This window comes from Mustela putorius, unplaced genomic scaffold (genome assembly GCF_011764305.1).
Source record: "Mustela putorius furo isolate JIRA1106 unplaced genomic scaffold, ASM1176430v1.1 tig00003834_pilon_pilon_pilon, whole genome shotgun sequence".
NCBI classification, from domain to species: domain Eukaryota; kingdom Metazoa; phylum Chordata; class Mammalia; order Carnivora; family Mustelidae; genus Mustela; species Mustela putorius.
In genome coordinates this window covers 120,341,993-120,368,577 of record NW_025421987.1, presented here as the reverse complement: position 1 = coordinate 120,368,577, position 26,585 = coordinate 120,341,993, and the positions used below count along the sequence as shown (strand labels likewise).

General features: G+C 39.6%; 2 protein-coding genes across 5 annotated transcripts in view; one reads left to right on the top strand and one right to left on the bottom strand.

Moving 5' to 3' along the window:
• The window catches only part of TOP2B (DNA topoisomerase II beta), a 57,808-nt gene extending 42,204 nt beyond the window's left edge, over positions 1-15,604 (top strand). For both annotated transcript variants that reach the window (XM_045088977.1, XM_045088976.1), the window contains exons 26-36: positions 1,003-1,158; positions 1,304-1,387; positions 2,146-2,340; positions 4,762-4,906; positions 5,135-5,296; positions 6,734-6,935; positions 8,057-8,136; positions 9,686-9,796; positions 12,318-12,440; positions 14,151-14,245; positions 15,112-15,604. In XM_045088977.1, the coding sequence (XP_044944912.1) occupies positions 1,003-1,158; positions 1,304-1,387; positions 2,146-2,340; positions 4,762-4,906; positions 5,135-5,296; positions 6,734-6,935; positions 8,057-8,136; positions 9,686-9,796; positions 12,318-12,440; positions 14,151-14,245; positions 15,112-15,279 (1,521 nt within the window). In that variant the 3' untranslated portion in view covers positions 15,280-15,604. The remainder of the gene's footprint in view (positions 1-1,002; positions 1,159-1,303; positions 1,388-2,145; positions 2,341-4,761; positions 4,907-5,134; positions 5,297-6,733; positions 6,936-8,056; positions 8,137-9,685; positions 9,797-12,317; positions 12,441-14,150; positions 14,246-15,111) is intronic.
• A 526-nt stretch (positions 15,605-16,130) lies between these two features.
• RARB (retinoic acid receptor beta) overlaps positions 16,131-26,585 on the bottom strand; it is a 195,122-nt gene continuing 184,667 nt past the window's right edge. For all 3 annotated transcript variants that reach the window (XM_004754348.3, XM_004754347.3, XM_004754351.3), the window contains exons 6-8: positions 20,176-20,380; positions 19,187-19,345; positions 16,131-17,156 (exon numbers count right to left, since the gene is read on the bottom strand). In XM_004754348.3, coding sequence (XP_004754405.1) covers positions 16,960-17,156; positions 19,187-19,345; positions 20,176-20,380 — 561 coding nt within the window. In that variant the 3' untranslated portion in view covers positions 16,131-16,959. The remainder of the gene's footprint in view (positions 17,157-19,186; positions 19,346-20,175; positions 20,381-26,585) is intronic.

Below are 26,585 nucleotides of genomic sequence, written 5' to 3'. Positions count from 1 at the left end.
TATTGTTGCTTAATTGAATTCATAGTTTTGTTTATGTAATGAAGCATGTTGCTTTGCAATTTCTATTTTTATCCCTTCTAAAGTACACTAAACTTTACTTCATATATATACACATTATTTTACTGAAAATTTTAAACTGAAAACAATTTTTTTCTTTTTTGGCTACCAAAAGTGAACTTTTTGTTTTGTGGAGTGTCATGGTTAACTCAGTCATTTTTAATGATCTGAGTGCCTTAAATAATTTAAATGCAGTTTTATTTAATGGCTCTTGTTACTTTAAACATCTTAGAGGTGATGTCACCTATAAGAACTTCTATTAAATTGACTGGATTTTGAAATTTAACGCTAGCATAAGAGGATTTTTTATTGTGATCTTTTTGAGGAAAAAAAGCCTTATAAATATAATTTTAGAATACTCCTCACAATTCCTCTTCTAACTTAGAAGAGGAATTAAATTCCTAATTGAACTTTTTGTATGTACATGAGTATTCTTGCTTTAGAGAATTTTTTATTAAGAAATCATACTTAATGAGTGGCCGTACCTTACCATATTTATATTACAACTGTAAAACATTCTCGATAAGTGATACTTATTTTGGGTTTCAAATTGTTCATTCACTCACCAATATAAAAGTCTGACAAGATGCAGTGATTAAACATTAGTTCTACTCTTTTAATTTCCAGATATGTGGTATCTTCTCATTTCATGACTTAGTGCCTGGGCAAAGCAGTTAATTTTTCATCAGATTCCTAGATAAATGGGGAGTGAATATACTCATTCCTTTTGAAGACTTACTATTGTGTATTTTTAGAAAACTTTTTATAGGAAATCATTTTTTTATAGGTCATCCTGCAGATAATCTAAAAAATCCCCAATCACCCTTAAGATAAGAGTACTAAGAGTATAGCATTTATGAAATTTTTAACTCAGTATTCAGTAAAATTCAGCCATTGATTTGTTACCATACAGCACTTTAATATAAAGTTTGTTATTTTTTACAGGCAGCAGAAGAGGAAGAAACACAAAACCAGCATGATGATAGTTCCTCTGATTCAGGAACTCCTTCAGGCCCCGATTTTAATTATATTTTAAATATGTCTCTGTGGTCTCTTACTAAAGAAAAAGTTGAAGAACTGATTAAACAGAGAGATGCAAAAGTATGAACTTTTGTGGGTTAAATAATTTGAAACTATTTCAGTATTATCCATTTCTTTTTCTTTTTCCAAAAAGAAGCATTTTGATTTACCTTTTATGTATTATTAAGTTACCGAATGTTTAAATTATACTGCTTTCTTATTATAGGGGCGAGAGGTCAATGATCTTAAAAGAAAATCTCCTTCAGATCTTTGGAAAGAAGACTTAGCAGCATTTGTTGAAGAACTGGATGTAGGTTAAGTCTCCATTAAAGTATATATGGAAAAATAATGTTTATGAAATAAGAAAATTCTTCTTTAATTATTTCAGTTTCTTTTAACTCTGTAAAGGTTAATATGTTTATAAGCCACGTTAGGAGTAAACTTCTAGCTATATGAAGTTATAAAGAAATGCTCTGTCTGGAATAGATGAATGTAAAAAGCTATATGGAGCTGGAATTTAGAATAAATTGAATTCTGTTACTTTCTATCAGTTAAGTTTTCCTAATTTCAGAATAGCTTATTGATTCAGTCTCTTCCCTCAAAGAGGTAAGAACAAAATATATCTGATTTTTACAAAGTAGAATGATAGTGTCTTTAGGTTTATAACAGAGAAATTTTAAGTTTTTTTGCTTTTTTTTAATAATTTAGTTTTTTCCAGGTAGAATTCCATTTTTCTAAAAAGGTAGAGAAAGAAAATATGAACTTTTTCTCAAATTGCCCAATTTGTCATAGGATCTTAGAGTTAGAAGGGACCATGTAGGTCTTTTTGTTACTACCTCCTTGTTTTACAAATGAGAAACTAGTTAGACAGCCTTGGGACTACAACCCAGATCTTTTAACTTATAACTTTTTTAACGTTTATTTTAGATTAGATCGGTTGAAAGGAAAGGTTTATTCATTAATGAATGATAGTACTTTAAACTTCTTATGCAGTAGGGGGTCTCTTTTCTAATGAGTTGTTTTTGCATCCACCCTCTTCCCCTTGCCCCCTTTATGATTATATTTCAGAAAGTGGAAGCACAAGAACGGGAGGATATTCTGGCTGGAATGGCAGGAAAAGCAATAAAAGGTAAAGTTGGCAAACCTAAGGTGAAGAAACTTCAACTGGAAGAGACAATGCCCTCACCTTATGGGAGAAGAATAGTTCCTGAAATTACTGCTATGAAGGCAGATGCCAGCAAAAAGTTGCTGAAGAAGAAAAAGGTATGACATATCTCTTGTTTTAGCTCATTGGTAGAGTCCATCTTCGCAGTGATGTATATATATATTTTAATTTTACTGTGTGCTTAAGTCATGCTTTGTTTCTAATATATTTCACTGTGATAGGAAATCATTTGTTCTCTGAGAACAGTTGGTCCACAGAAAGAAAATGTAAGTCAGGAATCCACATATACGTAAAGAGTTAGTTAATTCTGGTTTGTTGTTGTTTTTTAGATTTTTATTTATTTATTTGACAGAGATCACAAGTACGTAGAGAGGCAGGCAGAGAGAGAGGAGGAAGCAGGCTCCCGGCTGAGCAGAGAGCCGGATGCGGGGCTTGATCCCAGGACCCTGTAATCATGACCTGAGCCGAAAGCAGGGACTTTAACCCACTGAGCCACCCAGGCGCCCCTAGTTGATTCTGTTTTTTAAATGAGAGAAATACTTTATTTAGCAGCATTCTACTTACAATCATGGAACAGCAACCAAAAAAGTGTGTCAGCTTAAAAATAAAACTTTAGTTCTACATTATGACAAATTCAAGAAGTCTAATTAGCAGAAAAGGGTCTGTGTGGTTTTCAAAGTGATTTTTTTTTAACTATTTATTTGTCATTACTGTTAGTTAAAAAAATTTACCAAGCACCTCTTATGTCATTGACATTGACTGGTGCTGTTCATGATTTAGAAGTATGGGACTTACTTGGCCTCTAGCAGGTTGGGCAAGAGTTAGGCAGAAGAAGGAAACACTGAGAGGGCTGATCATAGTGAGGAAAGAGGAGGCATGCTAGTCTGAAAGAGGCAGATTTTTCTAGGCAGTTTGATTTTAGAACCCAGGAGATATGTAGATATGTCCAATAGTCTAATTAGATCTTGGGAAACGAGCCTCAGAGTTGGAGAGGTTGGAGAGTTCTCTGAACTAATACTTGAAAGCATTGTGATGCCAGAGAGATCTCTCGCTTCCACTGTTGTGATAAACTGACATCTATACTATTTCCCTCTTACCTAGCTTCCTACCACACACAGGTTCCTCAGGAAATGACTTCTCTTCTTGTCAGTTGATGTCTGTTCTTAGCACTCTTCTCTTTACCTTACATAGTCTCAAGTAATCTCATCTATGCCATTTTTTCACTCACACTGATGACTCCTAAATCTATGCCCCAAGCCGTAACATTTTCAGGAGGGCCAGGGTAATAAAGCCACCTGAATGCCCAGTGCCCAAACTTCACATATCTGAAGCTGAGCCCATTATCCTTATTTCAAAACCTCTTCCCCCTCTGTGTCTTATCAGCCATCACTTAACAAGTCCAGAACCTGGGACTTCGTCATTTAATCAGTAAATAAATCCTATTGATTGCCTATGAAGCAATTCCAAAATCCACCCTCTTAATTTCATCCCCAGTGATATTATCTTAGAATTCCATAAGTTTTCTTTGACGGAAGTGTTCCTCTTAATTAGTCTTCCTGTCTCTAGTGATTTTATCATGACTTCTACTTTTTTCCCACTTCATTCATCTCTGTCTAGTCTCTTATTACCCAAGTGGTATTTCCAAAAATGAGTCTGATTATTGCACAGATGCTTAAAAGTTTTCAGTGACTCCCCACTGACTACATCCAGATTCTGGTGTTCAGTGATTTAGCAACTGCATACCTCCTTGTGTTTCTCTGTGGCTACTCTTCCCTCTTTTTCTTTCCTCAAATCCTAGCAGACTGTTTGTAATTCCCTAAATACTATGTGGCTATCATGCCTCTTGTGTTTTTGCCTGGGATGCTCTTTCTTCCTTTCCTTTCTTCAGCTATCAAACATACATGATTCTTTTCAAAACCCAATTAGAAGGGCCCCTTCTCTGTGGAATCTTCCCTTAACCCTGCTTTGGGCAGAGTTGCTCATGTCTCCCTACGGGTTACTTTTACACCTCCCTCCATATTTGTTATTTGTATTGTAATGACTTGCCCTTGTGTCTTTCTCTTTTAATAATCTGAGGGTAGGGAGACTTTGACTAATGCCTAGCAGTGCATGATATGTTTGCTTATCTTCCTTCAATAATCTGATGTTTTTCTAGTATGTAGAGGCCTGAACTATAGGAGCTTATTTTGCAGGTACACTTTGGTGTATTTTCCTATTGGTGTGAAAGTCCCTTTGCTAATCAAAAGCTGCCTTCTTATTTTTTACATTTTCTTTTAAGTAGCTGTCATCTCATAGAGTGTAGCAGAGTATTAGAGTGGTAAGCAGTATCATTTGCTATAGATAATAAAGTAAAACATGGTCTGATCAAAGTCCTGTTTGGACCTCAGTGAATCACATTTTATTGTTTTTTTAGTTATATCAAGAAGTGACCTATGGCTGGAATTATATCTCTAAAATGTATGGCGTTAATTTTTATTTTTATTTCTGGTTATTTATTTGCTTATTTGTTTAATGTGTAGGGTGATCTTGATACCACAGCGGTAAAAGTAGAATTTGATGAAGAATTTAGTGGAACACCGGTAGAGGGTACTGGAGAAGAGGCATTGATCTCGTCAGCTCCTGTAAATAAAGGTCCCAAACCCAAAAGGGAAAAAAAGGAACCTGGTGAGGAATTGTTATAAAGTTTTTTGTGAGAGAAAAATATATATGTACAGGGCATTACTAGGTTATTTTTTTTTCTCCCTTAAACTGTTTTTTCTTCTAATGGTTAATGTAATTTCTCAATTTTCATGGACATTTGTTATTTTATAATTAACCTTTCATTATTAAGTTTTATTTTTACTAATGATCTTTGTACAAGTATTGATACATATTTTATTGTTTTGTTTTTAGGCACCAGGGTGAGAAAAACACCTACATCCTCTGGTAAATCCAGTGCAAAGAAAGTGAAGAAACGGAATCCTTGGTCAGATGATGAATCCAAGTCAGAAAGTGACCTGGAAGAAACAGAACCTGTGGTTATTCCAAGAGATTCTTTACTTAGGAGAGCAGCTGGTATTTTGATACATTTTATATTTATTCTATTGTATATTATAGTTGGACCAAGTTAATATTACTCATATAAGTTAGTAGTATTATCGATGCTATTGAAGTACTAAATTGTTAGTATTTCAGAAGTTACAGCTCATGAAGACAAAATTGCTTTACAGAATAAGGTTTTTAGCAGTGTTAGACATAACTTGATTCACTTTAGAACGATTTTTCTTATTGATTTTTATTAGAATGTTTGGGTTATATTCCCTCCATAGTTTGAAGATGTTTGGTAAAAATGTACCTTGGTTAAACTAACAGTGATATATCAATAGAAGTGCTTTGTAGTTTTGTTTGTTTCATTTCCCCCCCCCATGAAAAATTTCCTCCTACTTTAGGAGTCTGATTCCATGCACATCACATAAATTTATATAACTGCAGTGCTAGAGTTAGGATAAAGATACCATTTTGTTATTCTATATTGTTAAGTACCCAGTTTTATCCTTTCTGAATATTCATTAATTTGAAGTCTGCAAGTACTTAAAAATTGAGTGTCCTGTTTTATCGATTTCTTCTCAAATTTTATTAAGCCCTAATTTACTTAAAATGAATGATACCATATTATGGTTATTTTACCTCTGGAAGATACTTTTTAGATTATATGTCAGGCCTTAAATTCTTTGGTTCTCTAATCACCAGTGATTTACTTTCTTTTCCCAGTGTGCATAGATAGTACAATGTAGGTGAATTAACATGAGTAATAAGTTATGTGAAAATTAATTTATTAAGTGCTTCAAAATTGTAATTAGGCCTTTTCATACATCTAAAATGAAGTATAAAATTACATAGCACCCAAATGTTTTAAAAATTTTATTCCATAATATATGCTAGAAATTATAAAAGTTATTTGCATTATACCAATGTGCCTCCCCCATAGTTGGTACCATTTTATGCTTTATATTAAATTATTGTTTTAGTAATATGCTCAGGTCTTAACTTTATTCTCATTCATCTGAAGAATTACTGTCTGTCATTTCTTAGTGAAACTGAATACAAGATAGAAGTTTTTATGCAAGAGGTTAAAAGGAAGTTTAGCACTAAGACTAGTAAAATTGGTCTTTTATCATTGTAGAAATGGGAAATCTTAGTAATCACTTTTACAATGGCCTATATTCACCACTATTTCTGAGTTAATATTTAAGTATGACAAACAGCACCCTAATAATCTCATTTATGTTCTCCTCTCATAGTCCAGGATGAACACTTAACATTACCAAAGTAATTGAGGCCACAAAGTTTTTGGCCTCCCCCCCCCCAGTCCCCCCCAACCCTAAATGCTTGTCTTTTTCTTTTTTCTCTTGTGTTAGAGATAGCTGGAATATTTTTCAAATGATTATTCATAGTATGTCACGTAGATAAAGTTGGATTTGAGTTTAACCTTCGCTTTTATTTTTCTCCTAGCGGAAAGGCCTAAGTACACATTTGATTTCTCAGAGGAAGAGGATGATGATGCTGATGATGATGATGATAATAATGATTTAGAGGAGTTGAAAGTTAAAGCATCTCCTATAACAAATGATGGGGAAGATGAATTTATTCCTTCAGATGGCCTAGATAAAGATGAATATACATTTTCACCAGGCAAATCAAAAGCTACTCCAGAGTAAGTAAGGAAGCAACTACTATTCAGTTATGTGGTGCAGTTAGTTATTTAGACATCTATTAAAAGATCTCCTGGTAAGCTGTGTCTAAGAATTTACCATCATTCGAGGTAAGGTCCTCTTCACAAAGGAAAAAGACTGGGTAATACTGCAGCTGTTTACTGAACTGTTGCTATATCTCATAGCATGGACTGCCAGGTTTTTTTTTTCCTCATAAAGGGCTCTACAGAAAATATTTCAGGCTTTACAGGCCATATGGTCTCTGTCTATGTAGACTTAACTAAGTACTAAGTCTATGTATACTTAACTATCTTGTATACACAACACCCTACTCAGTGTTGCCATTTTAGCAAGAAAGGAGCCACAAACAATATGTAAATGAACAAGGGCAGCTGTGTTCCAGTAAAACTTTGTTTATAAAAACAGACAGTAGGCCTATGGGACATAGTCCGACAACATGGTTTGGAGAAGTCACTAAAACTTTACAACTGGGAGGTTTAATTTTTTTCCTTAACTTTGGCCTTGATTGATTTTTCATTTATTATTATTATTATTACTAGAGAGTATTAAACGGTAATGTGTAGAATGTGAAGTTTGTGAGCTATTTCAAATTTTATTTTTTAAAATTTTTTTATTATGTTCAGTTAGTCAACAGACAGTACATCATAAGTTTTGTTGTAGTGTTTTTTCTTCATTATTGCATATAACATGCATTGCTCATCCCAACAGCTTATTTCAGATTTTTAAAGGAAGTGCTTTATTATCTGTTTAAAGAAGTGTTTTATCATATGCAGTCTAGGATCAGAAATAGGATTACTGATGACTTTGACAGAGATTCAGACAGTCTCCTTAGGTTTTTGGCAATGATTTACTGATGTTGAATTCTGGAACAGTTCTGTTAATCATAAAATGTAATGTAGCGGTATTTTGAATAACTTTCGTTCAACTTCCATTCTCTTACATTAAATCATTGGCTTTTCTGGTGTCTCTCTGTGTGTATGTGTGCACACCTGTGCATATGAGACAGAAAAAAAGAATTTGATTGCCCTGTCTTTAACAAAGAGAATTATAATTGTGGTTGTTTAAATTATATTGTGGTTGTTTAAATTTTTCTTTCTGATAGAAAATCTTCACATGACAAAAAAAGTCAAGATTTTGGGAATCTCTTCTCATTTCCTTCGTACTCTCAGAAGTCAGAAGATGGTATGCCCATTTGGTCTTTCATTGGTTACTATGTTATTGCTCTGGACTTTTTATAAGTAGAAATTGTTTTTGTACATTTCCCTCATCATAATAAAGTTTATTTACTTTTCCTGAGGTAAGTACCTGTTACTTGGTCAGATAGGCAATATGGAACCATTTAGGTGAGCAGGTAGATGTGTGTATGAAGTGTATGGATGTGAATATAATGTTTTAATAAAGAAAAAGAGAAAGAAATATTGGGACATGAAATTTGATTTTCATGGCAATACGAGTATATATGTGACGGTTTTTTAAAAACTACAGGGACTAATATTCAGATTTGTAATGTTAAACTGTAGTAACTTAAAGACTGAACCCTTCACTGAAGCAAATTTAATTGGGGTATATGCTTTCTATTCCCTATATTTTTGTGTGCAAAAATTTTTTTTAAAGATTTTATTTATTTGACAGAGATCACAAGTAGGCAGAGAGCCAGGCAGAGAGAGACGGAGAAGCAGGCTCCCTGCTGAGCAGAGAACCCTATGCGGGACTCAATCCCAGGACCCTGGGATCAGGACCTGGGCCAAAGGCAGAGGCTTTAACCCACTGAGCCACCCAGGCACCCTGTGTGTGAAATTTTTAAGGTCAAAACAATCTATGTAGACTTAACAGTCTTGTACACACACACACGCGCGCGCGCATGCAGACAGACCTAGATCTTGTATATGTTCTGTGAATATAGATAGGCATTTTTGACAGCATGTCAAAACATTTGTATAAAACTATCACATCCAGGGCGCCTGGGTGGCTTAGTTGGTTGAGCGACTGTCTTCAGCTCAGGTCTTGATCCTGGAGTCCCAGAATTGAGTCCTGCATCAGGCATCCTGCTCAGCGGGGGTCTGCTTCTCCCTCTGACCTTACCCTCTCATGCTCCCTCACTCTTGTTCTCTCTCTCTCAAATAAATAAGTAAAATCTTAAAACAAAAACAGAAACAAAAACCTATCACATCCAAGTCGATATTTTGAGAGTCCCTGTTTTCATTTGACAGAGGGAGGGACGGAGGGAGAAAGGGAGGGAGGAACTGCTTAGTTAATTGAGTGTAAAAGTAAACTGAAAGTAAGCCTACCTGCCTTTTAAACTGACCTTTAATGATTTAAAGTTGTTAGTATTCTCAGCTCTGAACATTATTACTGATCTTCCTGAAATGGTTAATAGTGTTAGATGTGTAGATATTACAATAATCACAGTGAGAACTTTTTAGTATTCCATTTTAAAATAAATCCTTATTTTTGAGTTGGTCATTTATATTTTAAATGATGAACATTTGGGACTATTAAGAATTTTTATTACTTTATGCATTTCTATATTGTTTTAAAATAGAGTTAACGTGAAATATGACATTGCTATTTTTTTGCTTTCAGCTGTTTATTATGGACTGTATGATCACAAAGTAGAAATTCATAAGCTCAATTCTCTAGCTAAAGAGAAGTCATCAGTACAAAGAATCAAAATTTAACTATTAAGTGGTCCTTATAAAATCTCTTTACCTAAAAACTTTGTAATTTTTAGATTCAGCTAAATTTGACAGTAATGAAGAAGATTCTGCCTCTGTATTTTCACCATCATTTGGTCTGAAACAAACAGATAAGGTTCCAAGTAAAACTGTAGCTGCTAAAAAGGGTATGTACTTATTTAATGTTGTTAAACATTGCATAAATAATACAAAGTTGATATTAAAGAAAATTTAATATAATTTGAAACTGCACTTGGACTTCAATAGAAAATACTATAAACGCATGTAAGGAGACTTCCTCTTGTTTTCTAACCATATGAGGTAATTATTAAAATGTGTATAAGATCTCATTCTAAAGCTGTTGTAATTATAAAATAATCCCATTCATTGATACTGAAGATAACTTTCTAGTAAGGTCTCCTGTAGTTGTTAGGTTATAAAATAGATTAAAATTTTGTCTTGCTAGTAGCCGTTGTTATCTATGTAGGACATATCTTAATGCCTCATTTGGAATGATTGGTCAGTTCAGCGGAGGTTCTTTTTGTGTCATAGAGCTTCATTCTTATCCACAACCTTAGGTTGTCCATAAATACAAGTTGATTTGACTTAATTAATGAATCTGTTATTAGTATCAAGGTACATACATACTCCTGGTAATTTTGAAGGAGGTTAGTATTAGTGCTTTGTGTTTAAAAAGATAGGTGTTCCTTACACAGCAAGTAAATAAACATACAGTATGGACTATCTTTTCAGTACCTTACAAATGTAAAATACACAGTACCATTGTAGACTCAGACATGTATTAGATATAGCAGAACAGCAACAAAAATCCCAACTTAATTTTGATTGCACTAGGACCATGGTAAGAAATGAACTAATGAGCTATAGAAGCTTCTCTGGCCAACACATCAGGTACTCTTCCCATAGCACTTCAATACACCAGGATCTATATTTCTTTGCATTAGAACTTTGTTACTCTGTTGGAGTGTTCATATTTCCCACCCCAGCCACCCTTTACCAGTGATTGAGAAAAGCTGGTTTACAAATACATTAGTGCTTTTGCCTCTCGGATAGGCTAACTCTGGGATATGTGTTTTACAGTAACTCAGGAATTGCTTATGGTAAGAGAAGCTCAGAGATAAGCCCTCAGAGGGATGACAGGTTTCTGTCTTCACATCTCATTTTTAAACTTTTTTTTTACTTCCTAAATAAATACTTGTACTTGAGTCTCTGCTTTGCTTCTGGGGAGCTCATGAGACAGGCCCTACTTTCCCTTCATGCATCTTTTTTTAAAATTGTCTTCATGTGAGCATTTTGTAACCACCCTGAAAACCTGGGAGCTGTATTACTTCTTTGAACGTATCAACCTGTTTCCTTCATCAAGCTCCTCTACTTCTCTTTAACCTAATGAATTCGAGAGGAGTATTAGCTAAAAGGCTAGCATACACCACCTGTCCTATTTGCTTATTTCACCAGCAGTTGAACTAGCCCTGTGTCAGTTGCGTGGGTGATCCCCGTGTGAAATAGTTGAAGCCCTCAGTTTTCCTCTAGCCTCTTCTAAAACTACAAATACCACTTCAAGAAGAGGATGCATTCCATCCCTCTGGGAGGTCATCTATATTAACTCCAAATTACATATATTACTGTACAAGTTAAATTCTGTAGCTCCAGTGGATTATAGCAAAAAACTCATAGTACTCAGATAACCTGACTTGAATTTGCGTGGTAGAGTTTTAAGTGCTGCCTAACACTGCAAGCCTGCAAACTCTAATGAAGAAAAAAGGTGGTTTCTGGAACACATGGCTATATCAAGCCTATACTCGTGCTAGGAACTGCCTGCCATGTGGCTCTGGTAGTACATTTAGTCATAAGGACTTAGGGGGAAGCCACAAAATCTGTGGCTATCACTGCCACTTGCCGTTCGAATGAGGGGCCTTCACCCTAGCATCTCAGATTGGGCCTGGGAATACATTTCCATATAATTAGCCTGTTTGTTTTAAATAGAAAAGTCTGGTTAGTGTAATGCTTTTTTCTTCCCCCAAAGTAGGTTTTACTAATCGCACAAGTAAATACTGATTTATCACAGTTTTCTCATAGACTGTAAATCTGAAAAAAAGGTCTATTTTAAAAACAAAATTCATAAAAACAAAGGCCTTTGGGTTTATTGTGTACTTACCTGGAACCTTCATATTTTTTTCCATATAAAAGTGCCATGTCTGGATTTCAGCTTTTGGGTGGAAGCGAATCAGCTTCTGTTCATGGTATTTAAGGGCCCTATAAAAATGTGTGTGTCTGTTTTCCTCTAAAACATTTTAGAAGTTAGGACTTAATGTGATTATACTTGAGTTGTAATTAATGTCAAATATGTTACTTTTTTGTCATGACTATCCTGTAGTTTTACTACTGCTTTTAAAAAGTTACTGCTTGGTTCACTATAATGGCCTTTGCTTAAAATAATCTCACTTGAAATATCAAAAGACAAATTATTCATAATTAAATAAAACATTTTGTCATCTATGAGAAATTATTTGCCTTTATACTGGCACCAAGTGAAAGAAACCATTTTGTTATTTAAGGCTACTCAATTTCAGATCAGCAGTAAGAAATTCCATTGTTACAGGATTCACTGAGTGTGGTTTGTTGGTAAATATATTACATTGATTTATGAAATGGAAATTTGCTTACTAGGCAAACCATCTTCAGATACAACTGCTAAGCCCAAGAGAGCCCCTAAACAGAAAAAAGTAGAGCCTATCAACTCTGATTCAGATTCAGAATTTGGCATTCCAAAGAAGACTACACCCCTAAAAGGTAAAGATTACGTTACCCTGATTTATGCCATGTGGAAAAAAGTCTCTTCTACTCATTGAATTTAGAGGGACTATGTACCTATTTTTTTTTTATAAAGATTTTATTTATTTATTTGACAGAAATCACAAGTAGAGAGAGAGAGGAGGAAGCAGGCTCCCGGCTGAGCAGAGAGCCTGATCCGGGGCTCGATCCCAGGACCCTGGGATCATGACCTGAGCCGAAGGCAGAGGCTTTAACCCACTGAGCTACCCAGGCACCCCCCATTTTGTTTTAAATTGCTTTCCTCCTCAGTAAGCAATGTGTCTAAGAATCCGTGCTGAATTAAAGTCCAGAGGAAGTCTAGTACTTTATTTTATAAATCAGGGAATTGAGACTCAAAGAGGTGAAGTAAACAACTTGCACAGCTAAGAATGGTTCAAAGAACCCCAACCCCAGGCTGACTGTGTCTAATTAAAGTCAGATGAGGACTCCCAACCAACTAGAGAGTGACTCTGATTAGAGCTAGGACTTGGAGATGAGCTTTTTGCTCATCTAGGAAATGGAATTCCTATACTCAGGGACCTGTAAGGTCACCAACATGAGTTTTCCCTGGTACCCCCTCTTTTTCTTCAGAATCTAGAAAGTCTTCAAAGGTGCTTTTTAAAATATAATATTTTTTTTAAGGGTTGCCGTTCAACATTCTATCTAATCCACAGATATTGCCAGATATTAAGGTGGTAGTTGGGATAAGGAGATATACAGACCTACATGGAAAGAAGAGAGAATAGGGGCAAAAAGGAACAGTGACTGAGGCGGTCATTATGTATGGTATGCATGGTTGAAAACTTTGACAGATTCACAAGTGCCATTTCATCGATTTATCTGATAAACATCCCAAGGTCGTTTAGGTTGTCTTTACTAGTACAGTCTAGTTAGTCATAGCTCTTAAGGAATTTTTAAAATTTAGAATTGCACTAGTGGTATCTAGCATCATTGTAGGATGGAGACTATTTTGTTACCATTTGCATGTTACCTTTCCCCCTTCTTCCAATGAGAATAAGGGGTTAGGTAGATGGCAAAAATAAATAAATAAATAAATAAATAAAAATAACAGTAATAAGCTGTGTGTGGTACTTCGGAGTCTGAGAAGGAACATGGATTTGACCAATTATTGGTCAAATACATGATTAATACTGGGGGTTTATTCTAAGACTGTGCATCTTAGAATAGTTGTTACTAATGTGTGATAAGTAAAATTTTGAGTACACATTCAAATATAAAATTGGTACTACTGTATTACTTTTTAGTAATTCAGTTTATAATTTTAAAGGTACTAGTCTATGACAAATTAGAAACTAATTTTTTAAAATTTATTATTTTTTTTAAATCACAAGTTAGAAAGCACTCTTTGAAGACTTTTTTTTTTTTCAGGCGCAAGGACTACATGTTTAAAATGCCAGTGTTTTCTCTTGTGTATCAGGGACTTGGTCATTTAAATTTGTCACCAGGACCTTCCAACTATTTTTAAATGTATTTGTGAAATACTCTTTAGTCATATCATCCCAGAACTGAAATGATGCTGCCAAAACATTTTTATCTCATTTAGAGAACAGGATTGCAGTACTGATTGGGACATGCCAAAGAAGTGAAGTGTAATGTTGTGGCATGTATTTGTTATATTGCACTTAACCTTGAGAGGGGGGAAAAAAAAAACCTTTATGTTATTTTAAGGTAAAGGCCGAGGGGCAAAGAAAAGGAAAGCATCTGGCTCTGAAAATGAAGGTGATTATAACCCTGGCAGGAAAACATCCAAAACAACAAGCAAGGTAATTAGGAGGACCTTTTTAATGCATTGCTTTATGATGATCTATAACTGGCTTTGTTGGCTTATTACTGTGAATGTCTTTTAATAGCTTTAAACCTAGCCTGTCTGATACATAGGAGGTTTTGTATATGGTTAAAGAATTATCCAAGTATAAAATCTATATAATCTGGACTATTCCTTGGATAAGAGTATGGCATAAATTAGCCTACTTATTTAAGAATCTGTTTCATCCAGTGAGCTGTAGAAGTTATATGCTACCTGTCTGAAATACTATTTTTCAGTCCAAATGCAATTTCTTTTTAACTAGGATTTACTTGGCCTACTTTGATTTTTCTCTTTTTTTAACTTGAATTCATTTGACTATGGCTAATTTTCAATCATTTTAGGGTAACAAAAACCCCTCAAATATCCACCTCTCTCTTTTCCTCTCAGAACTTAAAAATACAGAGAGATTTTAGCTTTGTGTTGCTCTCCACCTTGAACTTTCTCCACGCAGTCATCATCCATGCCTCTTGTCCATCTTGATGACTCCTCCCTGATTTTTATACAGGGTGTACTCTGTATTGCACATAAGTCTTGTTTTCCTTTCATGAATTGATAGGTACTTACAAAAAATTTTTATTATCTCGACATTGCATATGCTTGGCAATATAGATGTTCAGAAAAGGTAGGAGACTACCAGGTGGCTGATTATTAGATTTATTTTTATAAAGGGGAAAAAGGATTAGATAACTGGTTGTATACTTCAGTCAGCGTTTAAACTCTGATTTTAGTAACCTCATTATTTGCAATATTTTTCAAATGTAAGTGGAGTGTAAGGAATAATAATTCATTTTAACTTTTTTTTTTTTTTTTTAACCTGTCTAGAAACTGAAGAAAACATCTTTTGATCAGGATTCAGATGTGGACATCTTCCCATCAGACTTCACTTCTGAACCGCCTTCTCTGCCACGGACCGGTAGGGCTAGGAAAGAAGTAAAATATTTTGCAGAGTCTGATGAAGAAGAAGATGTTGATTTTGCAATGTTTAATTAAGTGCCCAAAGAGCACAGAAACATTTTCAACAGATAAATTGTGTTTGTCCTTTTGTCTTTTCTGTCTCAGACTTTTGTACATCTGGCTTATTTTAATGTGATGATGTAATTGATGGTTTTTTATTATTGTGGTAGGCCTTTTAACATTTTGTTCTTACACATACAGTTTTATGCTCTTTTTTACTCATTGAAATGTCATGTACTGTCTGACTGGCTTGTAGACTTGTTATAGACTGCCGTGCATTAGCACAGATTTTAATTGTCATGGTTGCAGACTACAGACCTGCTTTTTGAAATGAAATTTAAACATTAAAAATGGAACTGTGTACTCTGTGTCTTTACTAAAGATGAAAGTGTAGTAAAAGCTCCCATACACTTTTAAAATAAATATATTTTATTCTTTGCCAGGAGACTCCATGGAAAAAGGTAAACAGTATATGAACATAGAAAGCATTGTTAAACAATCTCAATGTACAAACAGAGCCAGTGAAAGTACATCACAGACTTGCTAATATATCAAAAAAAAAAAAAAAATTCCACTAGTGCTTAAATGAGAACTAAGAAGCTGACACTTGTATTTGTTAACCACTCTACCACAGCTTTCACTCTGCTTCATAGTGATCGAACAAGGTCAAAGGATGCAGATTCTCTGTCCATGCCTTTGGGAGTTCATATTAGCCTCTGGGCATCAAGGAGGCTAGAAAAAACCCTCCGTAGCAGGCATGCATCAGAAAGGACACTGGAGTTACATGGTATGGGTGGTAGACCAGTCTGCTAATTATCCCATGAAATTTCCCTAATGGCTTGTGAATAGGTAAACAAAAAACTTACTAACACTGAAAAGTGTTTCTGCCTTGGAGGCTACCATTACTGTAAAAATGTATCTTTTTTTTTTTTTTTAAATTGTGTAGTTATGTCATTAAGTAATAAACCACTGTTAAAGTGACATTAACAATCGAACAAATGACATCTGATTAACTGAACTGGCAGTTACACTGATACAGAATTCTCTTCTGCTAGTGCAGTGAATTTGTATCTTTTTACTGGGCAACATGAAATAGAAGACGCAGTTTGAGAGCGTCAAAAAGAGCAAGGACAAGCTTCCGTACTAACTAAATTAGAATTATCTCTAGCTTTATCTTGTCATACTGTACAACAGTCCCCTTTCCTTACCTTGATGTCCTGATTGCTCTGTGAAAGCAAGACAGTTATTTTTTTGAGCCTTTCTTAGCTGGACACGTACAGTAGTCTGTTTCACAACCTTGGTGTCTTGGTTATTCTGAGTATGCAAGGCAATAGGAAAGCACCAAACATACAGTATAGAAAGAACAGAGCCATACTTCTGTATGTACAAAGTCTTCAGAAACTTAACCGGGGTAAATCATTTTGACTGGGTCTTTGCCATGCAATCTTGAGTGTTCAAAGAGGAAAATAGAAGCTTTTAACTAGTTTCTGGTTGCACGAAATGGCTGATTTTTAGAATTGAAAAAGTTTGTATTTTTAGGTAAGTTAGACAGTGAAGAGTATATATTGATACATATGAAAACTTCTTGGTCCTTCTTGAGTTTTAATATATTTTCAGTCCAAAAACTAAGCAGCAGTAAAAATGTTTTTTTTTCCTTGCATTTTAAATCCTGGAACTGAAGGTACAGGGGAATGTTTGAAGTAGCTGGAAAGTGTCTTATTGCACCAGTGGTGACTGACTGACACCGCTGTTTTCCACTGAGCTGGGTGAGGTGCTGGGACTGTGCTCCACTGGGTTCCCACTTGAACTTGGGGTCAAGGGTTCATGTCCTTCAGAATTCTCCAGCATTTCCTGAATGAGAGGTGGCATTGATCCAGGAATTTCCATTTTCAAGGTAATTACACGTTCTGCACCTTTTAAAGAGAAATAATAAAATCCGATAGAGATAGGGAGTTAAGCTGAGTAACTCGGGATCAACTTTAATTGACTTTAGAAACAGTGAAAACTGTTCTACCCATGCATCCCCGATGCTGTCCTTATTTTTTTTTCCCCTTTAAAGCCCTCATAATTTGACTATTTTTATGTACAATATGTTGGTGTTAAGGTAGGTATCTTGGATATCTGCAGTTAAGGTAGGTATCTTGGGTGACCCATTCAAGGAAGTTCACTTAATCCAACTTAATGAAGCTTATATCCTTCATGTACTGAAGGAAACACTGGTGGCACATATTGAGACCACATTTCTGGGTCAGACCATGCCAGTTTGAGCAGACATGGCAAGAACGAGAACCCTGGCCAGGTCTCGGAGAGGCAGTTCTGATTTTATGACATTTAAATATTTTTTACTTCATCTCTGGGAAAACAACGCAGATGTGGCGACTTGCTTAAACTTGATGATTCCATGCTTGAATCAGTTTCAGGGAAGGTTAGCAGGTTACATTTATTTAACATAACTTACAAAGAGAAGCTCCTGATAAATGACCAGAAAGAGCATATCTTAAAATAAGATAGTTATCAAGGATACCAGTTACCCATGAATGAAGGAAGTAACTTAAGTAATAAATGTGTGGTGATTATCAAGTTGATGTAGCACTCCACTGTCCAGCACAGTAGGCACCAGCCACATGTGGCATTTTAAATTTAAATTCGTTAAAATAACAATTAGGAAAAACAGTGCCTCAAATGCATTAGCCACTTTTTAAGTGCTTGAGAGCCACGTGTGGCTAGTGGCTACTTGTATTGGACATTGCAGATTATACAATATTTCCATAATCACAGTAAATTCTATTAGCACTGATCTAGCTAGATATAGAGAATGACAGTATTAAGTTAAACAGCCTCATTGATTTTAAAGTCAAAGACCTCACAATTATAATGGCCAAGCACTGGTATCTGCTATTTGCAAATAGTCTTAATCCCATGCTAGGGATGAACTCAGAATGGCTCACTTAGAAAACCTCTTAGGAGGAGCTCCGGAATTGAGACTCCTTGTCAAACCAGTTTACCGTGTTTTTAAGGCACTTTCTGAAATAGAGCATTTGTTCCCTGGCTCAGCCAAGTCTTCAGGGACAAAGCACACTTGGTACCGGGGATAGCTGCTGAGTTTTCTCTCTGAAAAAAGAAAAACTCCACTCTAGCACTCAACTGTCCTCTGGCTCTAGGCACTTCTGTAATTGCTCAAGTTGCCACACAAACTGAAAATCACTAAGCAAGAATTATCTATACCTCTCAGGAAGGCAAGAATTCCTTTGCTGAGAAGCGTACAGAAGTCAATCTGCCTATACACAAGAGAGTGATGGCAACATTGCTTTGAGAGAGAAACTTCACCAGTAACAGTTGCCCTAAGTATTACTCATTTTCCTGAGGTTTGGATGGTCAGGAAAAACTGCAGTCAAGTTTATGTCAACCAGAGCATGTGTGAAAAGGAATGAAATGCATTAAATTAGAAAAATGAAAAGGCTGTCAATACATTCTCTTGAAAATAGTTTTTCTAGGGGCATGTGGGTGGCTCGGCTGGTTAAGTGTCCAACTCAGTTTCGGATCATGTCGTGATCTCCGAGTCCCTGAATCTAGCCCCTTGTAGGACTCTATGCTCAGCGGGGAGTCTGCTTGGCATTCTCTCTCTTCTTCTCCCTCAGCCCCTTCTTCTGCCTGTGCGCCTGCTCTCTCTCCATTCTCTAATAAATAAATCTTAACAAACAAAACACCAATTTTTCTATCCAGTCACCTGAATTACAAACTCAATCTCTTAAGATCATTGAGTAGGGTAAGATAAGAGGTTTTTAAGGGTGAATGCTATTCCTTTTGATTTCCATCAGAAATAAATTCCAGAACAAAAACAGAAAAGCAGCTATTGTCAAACATCCTGAATGAAAACATCAAGTTTAAAAAAAAAACCGGTCAGGACCACTTCATGAATACAATGGAGACTCTAAAGACATACCTTTAGCACTGATGCTGCGGAGGTCTGTGATTTTCATTAAGATCTTTGGAAACATGTGAGGCTTGCTGGGTCGTCTCTTTCTGATATAAATTTTTAGTGCTTCCAGCAGTGGTTCTTGTAGCTTATCTACTTTTGTTGGTTCCTCAAGGTCCTGGCGGTCTAGATACCAGGAAGAAAGTTTTAAACAGTATCAGGACAGAAAGAGTTCCGCACTTGCCAGGAGAGAGGGCTGCTGCCCATTTCCCTTTCTTGTTTCCTTGGCCCTAGTACGTTATGACTTAATTAATCTGATGATTCAGTCACATACCAGTTTGAAGACTCGTGCAAATGTTTTAAGCAGTGATACTTGAAAATGTCCCTCTTGCTGTTAAAAAGCACATTTTCTCATTACTAGTAGCTTTGTTACAGGGAGAAAATTACTTCTTGTGACCAGGAGATGTCACTACTGAACTGAATTCAACCAAACCTTGAGCAGCTGGATGGTTTTAAAAGCAAGGTAAATAGGCCCCTAATTAAAGCCATTACTTTTTAACCACTTAGGATTCAATGTCCTGTGAGCCAGTAGGGGTCAACACAAAGAAAGCCATATTTTATGCCAGTCCTTTAAGAGTTAGGGGTGGGTGGGGGGGGAGACAACCCAGTGACTTGTAGTCCAAGCCACTGCAGTCACAAATGGCACAAGGAAGTCCCTTGCATTATCATTAAAATGTTCTTAGGCAATTTATTTTACAATAGTCTGATCCTGCCTTAGAAAAAATCAGTAGCAATTGGAGAAATATCATTTTGGTATTTCAGAGCAAAAGGATCCCAAATATCTTCATTTAATTTGCAATATGGAAAAATGCAACAACCCCCTAGCATGCATGCCTGGCTATTTATTCACATGTCTTTCTCCATGCAAAATTACTCCAAAATGGAGATAGGAATTTCCCATAAATTACAAGTTGTTCTTCATGGAATCTCATGAGGGTTTTCTAGGTAGTTGGTACCTCCACAGATTAAGCAGATGGCACTGAGAAGGCCTGTTTCTGTGTCATCCATTTCCAAAGGCAGGAGCTGGTTGGCAAAGGTGAACACAAGGTCAGTCAGAGGACCAAATCCAGCATTGTGCATCTGAGTTCGATTTAGGGTAAGGCCATCTGAAAATGTCATGGTGTCTTGTTCTGGGGTATACCTGGTGCAAATTCTAAGAATCTGGAAGGAAGAAGAAAAAAAAAACAACCATATTTGGTGGGTCATCAAAGCCAGCCTGTCCCTATGGCATCAATCTAGCTGGGAAGGAAGATGGAGATTTCCAAGGAGCTCTCACATCACGTGAGGCACACTGCCCGCCTTCTGGATGTGGAATGTCTTCTAGCAGCCCTTTCATTGAAAGAGTATAGAAGCCAAAATATGGGCTAACATTATTTAGGGAATAATAAACAGGACACAAGAAATTTTAAGAAATATTTGTGCTAAAAGTAATTCATTTGACTCAAATAAACATTTACTGAGTACCTACTTATGTCCTAGGCACTGTGCCAGATACTGGGGAATAAAAAGATTTTTTTCTTAAGAGCTTACAGTCTACGAAAAGAAAAAAGGCACTATCTACCATTTATGAAATGCTGAGTATATGTCAAGTGTTAACCATGGCCCTACGTTCAAGCTTTCAAACACTTTAGCAAGTGAATATTATTCCAATTTTATAGATGAGGGACCGAAGCTCAGCGTGGCTCAGTCATAAGCCCCATGTCACGCGGTTCCCATGTGGCTGGGTTTGATGCCAACCCAGGTTGGGCCCTCTTCCACGAAGCCTCTGCTCACACAGCTCCCTCCCAGCAGCTCCAATCTGAGGAGCAGGAGGGGAACTGCAAGGGGGAGAGCGTGGACACAGCCGGAAGGAGATCAAGGGCAGAGTCACAGGGAAGAGGAGGCATTTCTACCACGCGCCAGAAATCTGGTTGGGATTTCTGTAGGTGAGAAGCCCGGGCCGTGATGCCAGTCTTCCGGTGCCACCCGGCATGCCCCTCATAGAAAACTCTGCTGGTCACCCTGGCCACACCCGCTACCAGGAAGTCGCCTGCTTGGTGCTGTGGGCCTTCAGGCCTCACTCAGCATGGCCAACTCCAAAACCCCCTCGTGTAGCTATGTCATCACTGCAGCTGGCGTGCCCACTGCCCTCTCGGCTGGCACCGCCGGCAAGGAGCTCCATGGACACAGAGCACTCATCTGCCCAGAAGCATATTTCTGTACCGATCACTGTGAGGGGCCTTTCTGGTGGCCACGTGTCTACCTTTGACTTTTCCTTCTAAAAAAGCCTTAGAGCTGTGTGAAGCAGAGAAATTTATTCTGTCTGGACAGGAGTGGATAACCCGGTAGGCTAAGAGCGCTGTTTTTTTCCAGATGCTTGTGCTCTGTATGACTGGGTGTGGTCACTTCAGTGTCAACAAAGAGGAGGACAGATGTGATCAGAAGGGTCTGCGATCTTCCCGTGACAGGGCCCTGTGTGGAGGGGGTAGCCCTCTGACGAAGCCACAAGACTCCGAGCTACAAGGGAAGTCCCTGTAGAAGAGCCCCCTTCCCACTCTCCATATTCCCACCAGGACTCCTAATGCAAGAACCAGGTCAAATCTTTTCGTGCTGGGTGTTCGGGGCAAAGACACTGCCCCTGCCCAAGACCATCCTAAAGGACTGGCTAAGTGACCACATGAGCCAGGGGGCAGGGCTGGCGCACTGGAAAGGTCGCCTGTTCTTGGGTCCTTGCTCTGGTGTTCTCCGAACCTCCAACCCATGGGGCTAGGAGGCAGCCCTCCTCCTACATGCTGGACTCCAGTGTGGACTTGGACGAGAGTATAAAGATGTCCTGTAAAGTGAGGCCATGGGACATCTGCTACATCTGCTGATGGGAAAAAAAAAAGCCTGACCCCAATGTCTTCTTGGTTAGAAGAATATCTCCTGAGAGGAGAAGGGGGGAACGATGAGCGCTCCGTCCTCTAACATATGAGAGCTAATGGTTTATTTATCAGTGCCTCCATGCTGGGGACTGTGCTAAGTGTTTTAACATATTACCTAATTCTCCTATCAACTCGTAACTTTGATCATCCCATTTTACAGATAGAGAAACAAAGGCAAATAGCTTGTCCTAGGTCACATAACTGCTAAGTGGCATGATCTGCTTCAGGTGATCGGTCCCTAGCACTTAAGTGCTCCCCTATGCTGTGCTCTTCACCTCTGCCCCCCAGTGGCCTCCATCCTCTTCCTGCCACTCTCCATCCCCCGCTGCCTAAGGTGAAATGACATCCAGTCAGCATTAATTTGGATATTAGCCTCATTTGTCTCCTTGGCTCGCTGCCTTAGTGCAGTGCACAACCTGGACGGTTATGCATGGTGACCTACCTGGTACACAGAAGTGCGCGGCCTTGGAAACGGAAAATTGGGCAAAGCTCACTTCCGGTGAGGGGGCACGATCTAAATCAGGACACATCCTCAAACTTAACATTCCTATTATGTGATCAAGTGGCAAGTGAACGGGAAAGCAACTGAACGTGAGTTGTTGCTAAAATGTTACAAAGATTCCTCTTCGCTGGATGGGTGGCCGTTTTTGCCTCTCAGGTATTTGCCCAGAGACCTCTCTGAGCCTGTCCCCCCATTTCCTCTGAGTCCCCAACTGAATGACCAGTTTCACGTCATCTTGGTAGCTGAGGGGTTATGAAGTCCATTCTCCATGTCAGAGCAGCAAAGGAACTGAGAGGCCCCGGCTTATAAGCCTTAGTTCCCCTGAAAGCCCCAGCCCAGGCCCCTTCACACCACCTGGAGGAGCATAAGGAGAGATGCCTGCGTAGGGACGGGTCACGTGATGGGCAGAGTCAGAAGCTCAGTATTTATGGGCTCAAAATCTCCAGACACATTTCCAGTTTGGAATCAAATAGGTACTAAATAAGTCTTTGCAGCTGTAGCAGGCTGCCAAGAAGTGAGTGCACTAGATCTGTCCCTGTGAGAATGAAGGAAACCAGGATTTGCTGGAAAGGAACGGAAGACCAGGGTTTAGGTATTTGCAAGCTGTCAGCGGCTCACTTAGAAATCCAAGTCTGCACTGGAGCACACAAATGTCTCTTTTGAACGATTCTAGTCTGAAGGGTGCCCCTCCTCAAAAGCGGGAAAATGTCTGGATTCTAATGAAGCATTTCAACTATGCTTTGTGGCCTCTCTCCCTAGAAAGTTCAAAACCCAAACCAAGTATTAACGGGCTGTCCAGAGGGGACGGCCCATGGCCTGAGATGAGAGACTGGTCAATGTCTTCTTTTACGAGGGGAGCCTGCACTCTCCCCCTGTCCAGGCTGGGCCCAGTGGGCAGCAGGCTTCCTCCTCAACCACGCAGCCGGGCCTGCCTCTGGAGAGGAACCAAGGAGTTTCAGTTGGTTCAAGTCAAACCCCAGTGGCAACTGCCAAGTGCTTCACCAGTATTAAAACGCCCTTTGTTTGAAACAGGTTATTGCATCTGGACAGGGGAGCACGCGGGCCCCATGAGTTGGGCAAAAATAGAGCAGGCGAGGCTGACTCACGCAAGGAGGGCCCTGCTGGATGGCACCGGGCTCTGTGACCAGCCATCCTGACGCTCCTCGGAGGGAGGACCCTCAGCCTTCCTGCCTTCAGCAAGGACAGGTGAATATTGTTCCACTGCCTTTGGGGTCCCCCCGGGAGGATCTGAGCGTGTGGGATCGCAGGCACAGAGAGAGAGACCTGTCGCCTTCTTTCCTTGTCCCTGTGACCACTCTAATCCAAGCCACCCTCACCTCTCCTCTGGGGATTCTGGCCTCCGCGTCTGCTCTCCCAGCGAGAGCATGCTATTCAAAGTCGCCACCAGAGGGGACCTCGTCCTTGCTTAAAATCCCTCCAGTGGCTTCGAGCTGTTCTAGATCTGTGACATTTAGACTTCTTCCTCCGTGGCCTCTACCTATCCCATTACAGCTCCTTTCCCCTTGCTCCTTAACTTTTGCCCATTTCAACCTTTCTGAATCTCTAGCAAGTCAATGTCACAGCAAAGCGTCTGCACTTGCTGTTCCCTCTGCCTTTGATGCTTTTCCCTTGATCTTCAGGATTCTTCCTCCTCAGAGCTCAGTTCAAATGTCACGTCCTCAGAAAGCACATGCTTCCTAAGACCATTACTTTCTATCCTATCACCCACTTTTGTTTGAAATAGGAAATAAAACTGTTTTAAAACTGAGGTATAGCATGTGCAGTGGCTTTAAAAAATTCTTTGCTTCTACTCTATTTAAGGAGCAAAGCTTTATTCCTCTCCCCTTGAGTGTGGGCAGGACCCAGTGACTCGATTCTCACATAGAATCCAGGGGAAGCAACGGGTGTGACTCTGGAGAACAAGTCATAGGAGACGAGGCACTGTGGACGACTCCTTTCAACTCTCTTACATCTCATTTTGGGGGAAGCTGGCTGACACATCATGGAAAGGTCCATGGGGCAAGAAACTGGGCCTTCCTCCCAACAACCAGCACTAGCTTGCCAGACACCTGTTAGGAATCCCTGGAAGCAGCCGTTCTGTCCCGATAAGCCTTAGGAGGATGAAGCCCCTGCCAGTGTCTGGCCAGCAAGCTTCTGAGTGACCCGATCCAAAAGCACCCAGCTCAGCCAGTTCCTAACCCACAGGGCCCCAGGAGATAGTAATGCTCATCACTTAACACTGCTAAGTTTCATGGCAACTTGATATACGGCAATGGATAATGAGCCCAATGTACTGGCCTTGAGCTGTGCTCACAGCTCAAGTGTACAGGTGACTGCATCCCCCCCAGGTACACGCCTGTGGAACTGCCACCCAGATCGAGACACAAAGAGTTCCAGCTCATCTGGGCTCCTGTGGCCCCTCGAGATCCAATCCATCCCCTGCTGCTTGTCCCTCTCCCTTCCAATTAACCGTTATTTTGACCTTGATTCCTGCAGACTAGTTTTGCCTGTCCTTGAACTTGAGGTAAAGGGATTCACTCTGCACATTCCCTCTTGTGTCCGGCCTTTATGAACTCCGAGTCACAGCTGAGATTCCCTGTGGGAATAGGTGAAGCTGTTTCTTTTTCACTGCTGGATAGTATTCCAGCCCCCACCCCCCATCCCCCCGGCTCCCCGGCCCGGCCTGCTGTCTTCTCCCTGGTGTGCCGTCCCTCTCTGGGCCGGCTGACCACCGCCGCGCCTGGAAGATGGGCCTGCTCTTCACCTGCCCTGCTCGCTGCTCTGTCTCGGGCATCTGGGCTGTGGAGCCCGCACAGCAGGTGGCTAGTGAACAGCTGTTCAATTATTAATGAAGCAGATTCCCTCATCAGAAATCTCTCCCACCTTGTAACCCCCTGAGGGGCCAACTGGGGATTTCTGAGTCCCTAGGCAAATGAGGAAAGCTCAAATGGCTCATGCATCTCGGGCCATGAACTGTATCTGGTGAGTCATGGGGAGATCCTGATCTGGTCTGACAATCCCCAGTTCATGCAGCTTCCACACGGCAGAGCTGGGATCTGAACTGAGGGAGTCTGGCTCCCGCCCTCTCACCCCACACTGACTGCCTCACAGTGATGTCCGGTGACAACCAGGGCGACAGCTCTGATCCCAGGGGTGAGAAGGCTGGGTTTCAGAGAGACACGGGACCTCCTCACGCCCGCACGGAGGCCGAGGGCGATGCTGCAGCCCAGCTCAGGCTGTGGGCTCCGGGGCAGAGCCGGCTCCTCTTCGGGCTGGGTCTGGTCTCTGCTGAGCCTCCGGAAGGGGGAGGACGGGTTCATGTGGGAATGGCCCCCCACGGCTCTAGAGCCGCACGGTCCCCAGAACCCCAGGAGCCACAAATCATGTCCTGAAGTCACACGGGGCAGACCCTTCTGCGTCACCAGAGCTAAGTGCGCTGCCCCTGGTGTGGGAATGTTTCCTCAGGGCAGCGGGGGCAGTGGGAACCCAGGAAGGCCCCGAGGGACCCTCATGGAAGCCCTCACACTACCTCACGCTGGAACCCGCCCAGATGCAACACTCCGAAGGCAGCCCATGTTCTGGAATTCCAATTTTGATCTCTCACTCATTTGCCATTCATTCATTCCCAAATAGTCACCTCCTCACTGTTCCTCAGTCTGCCAGAGCCTCCCTGCCTAAGGGCCTTTGAGCTACACTCTTCAGGTCGCTCTCCCTCGTACACCTCCCTGAGTACTGTCTCTTACTGTTCCAGCTCTTTCTGTTCTTTCATTCAGGTCTCTTCAAAGGTCACCTGCTTCTCTACACACACAACAGAACCTCATGAAACACACAGCTCATGACCACCTCAGTCACGCTCCTGGTCTTGATCCTGCCTCTATTTTTCTTTGCGGCCCGTCAGACCCTGCCTATTCATCTGCTTATTCTCCATCCGTCCCCTGTCGAAGGGCAGCTCCACGAGGGT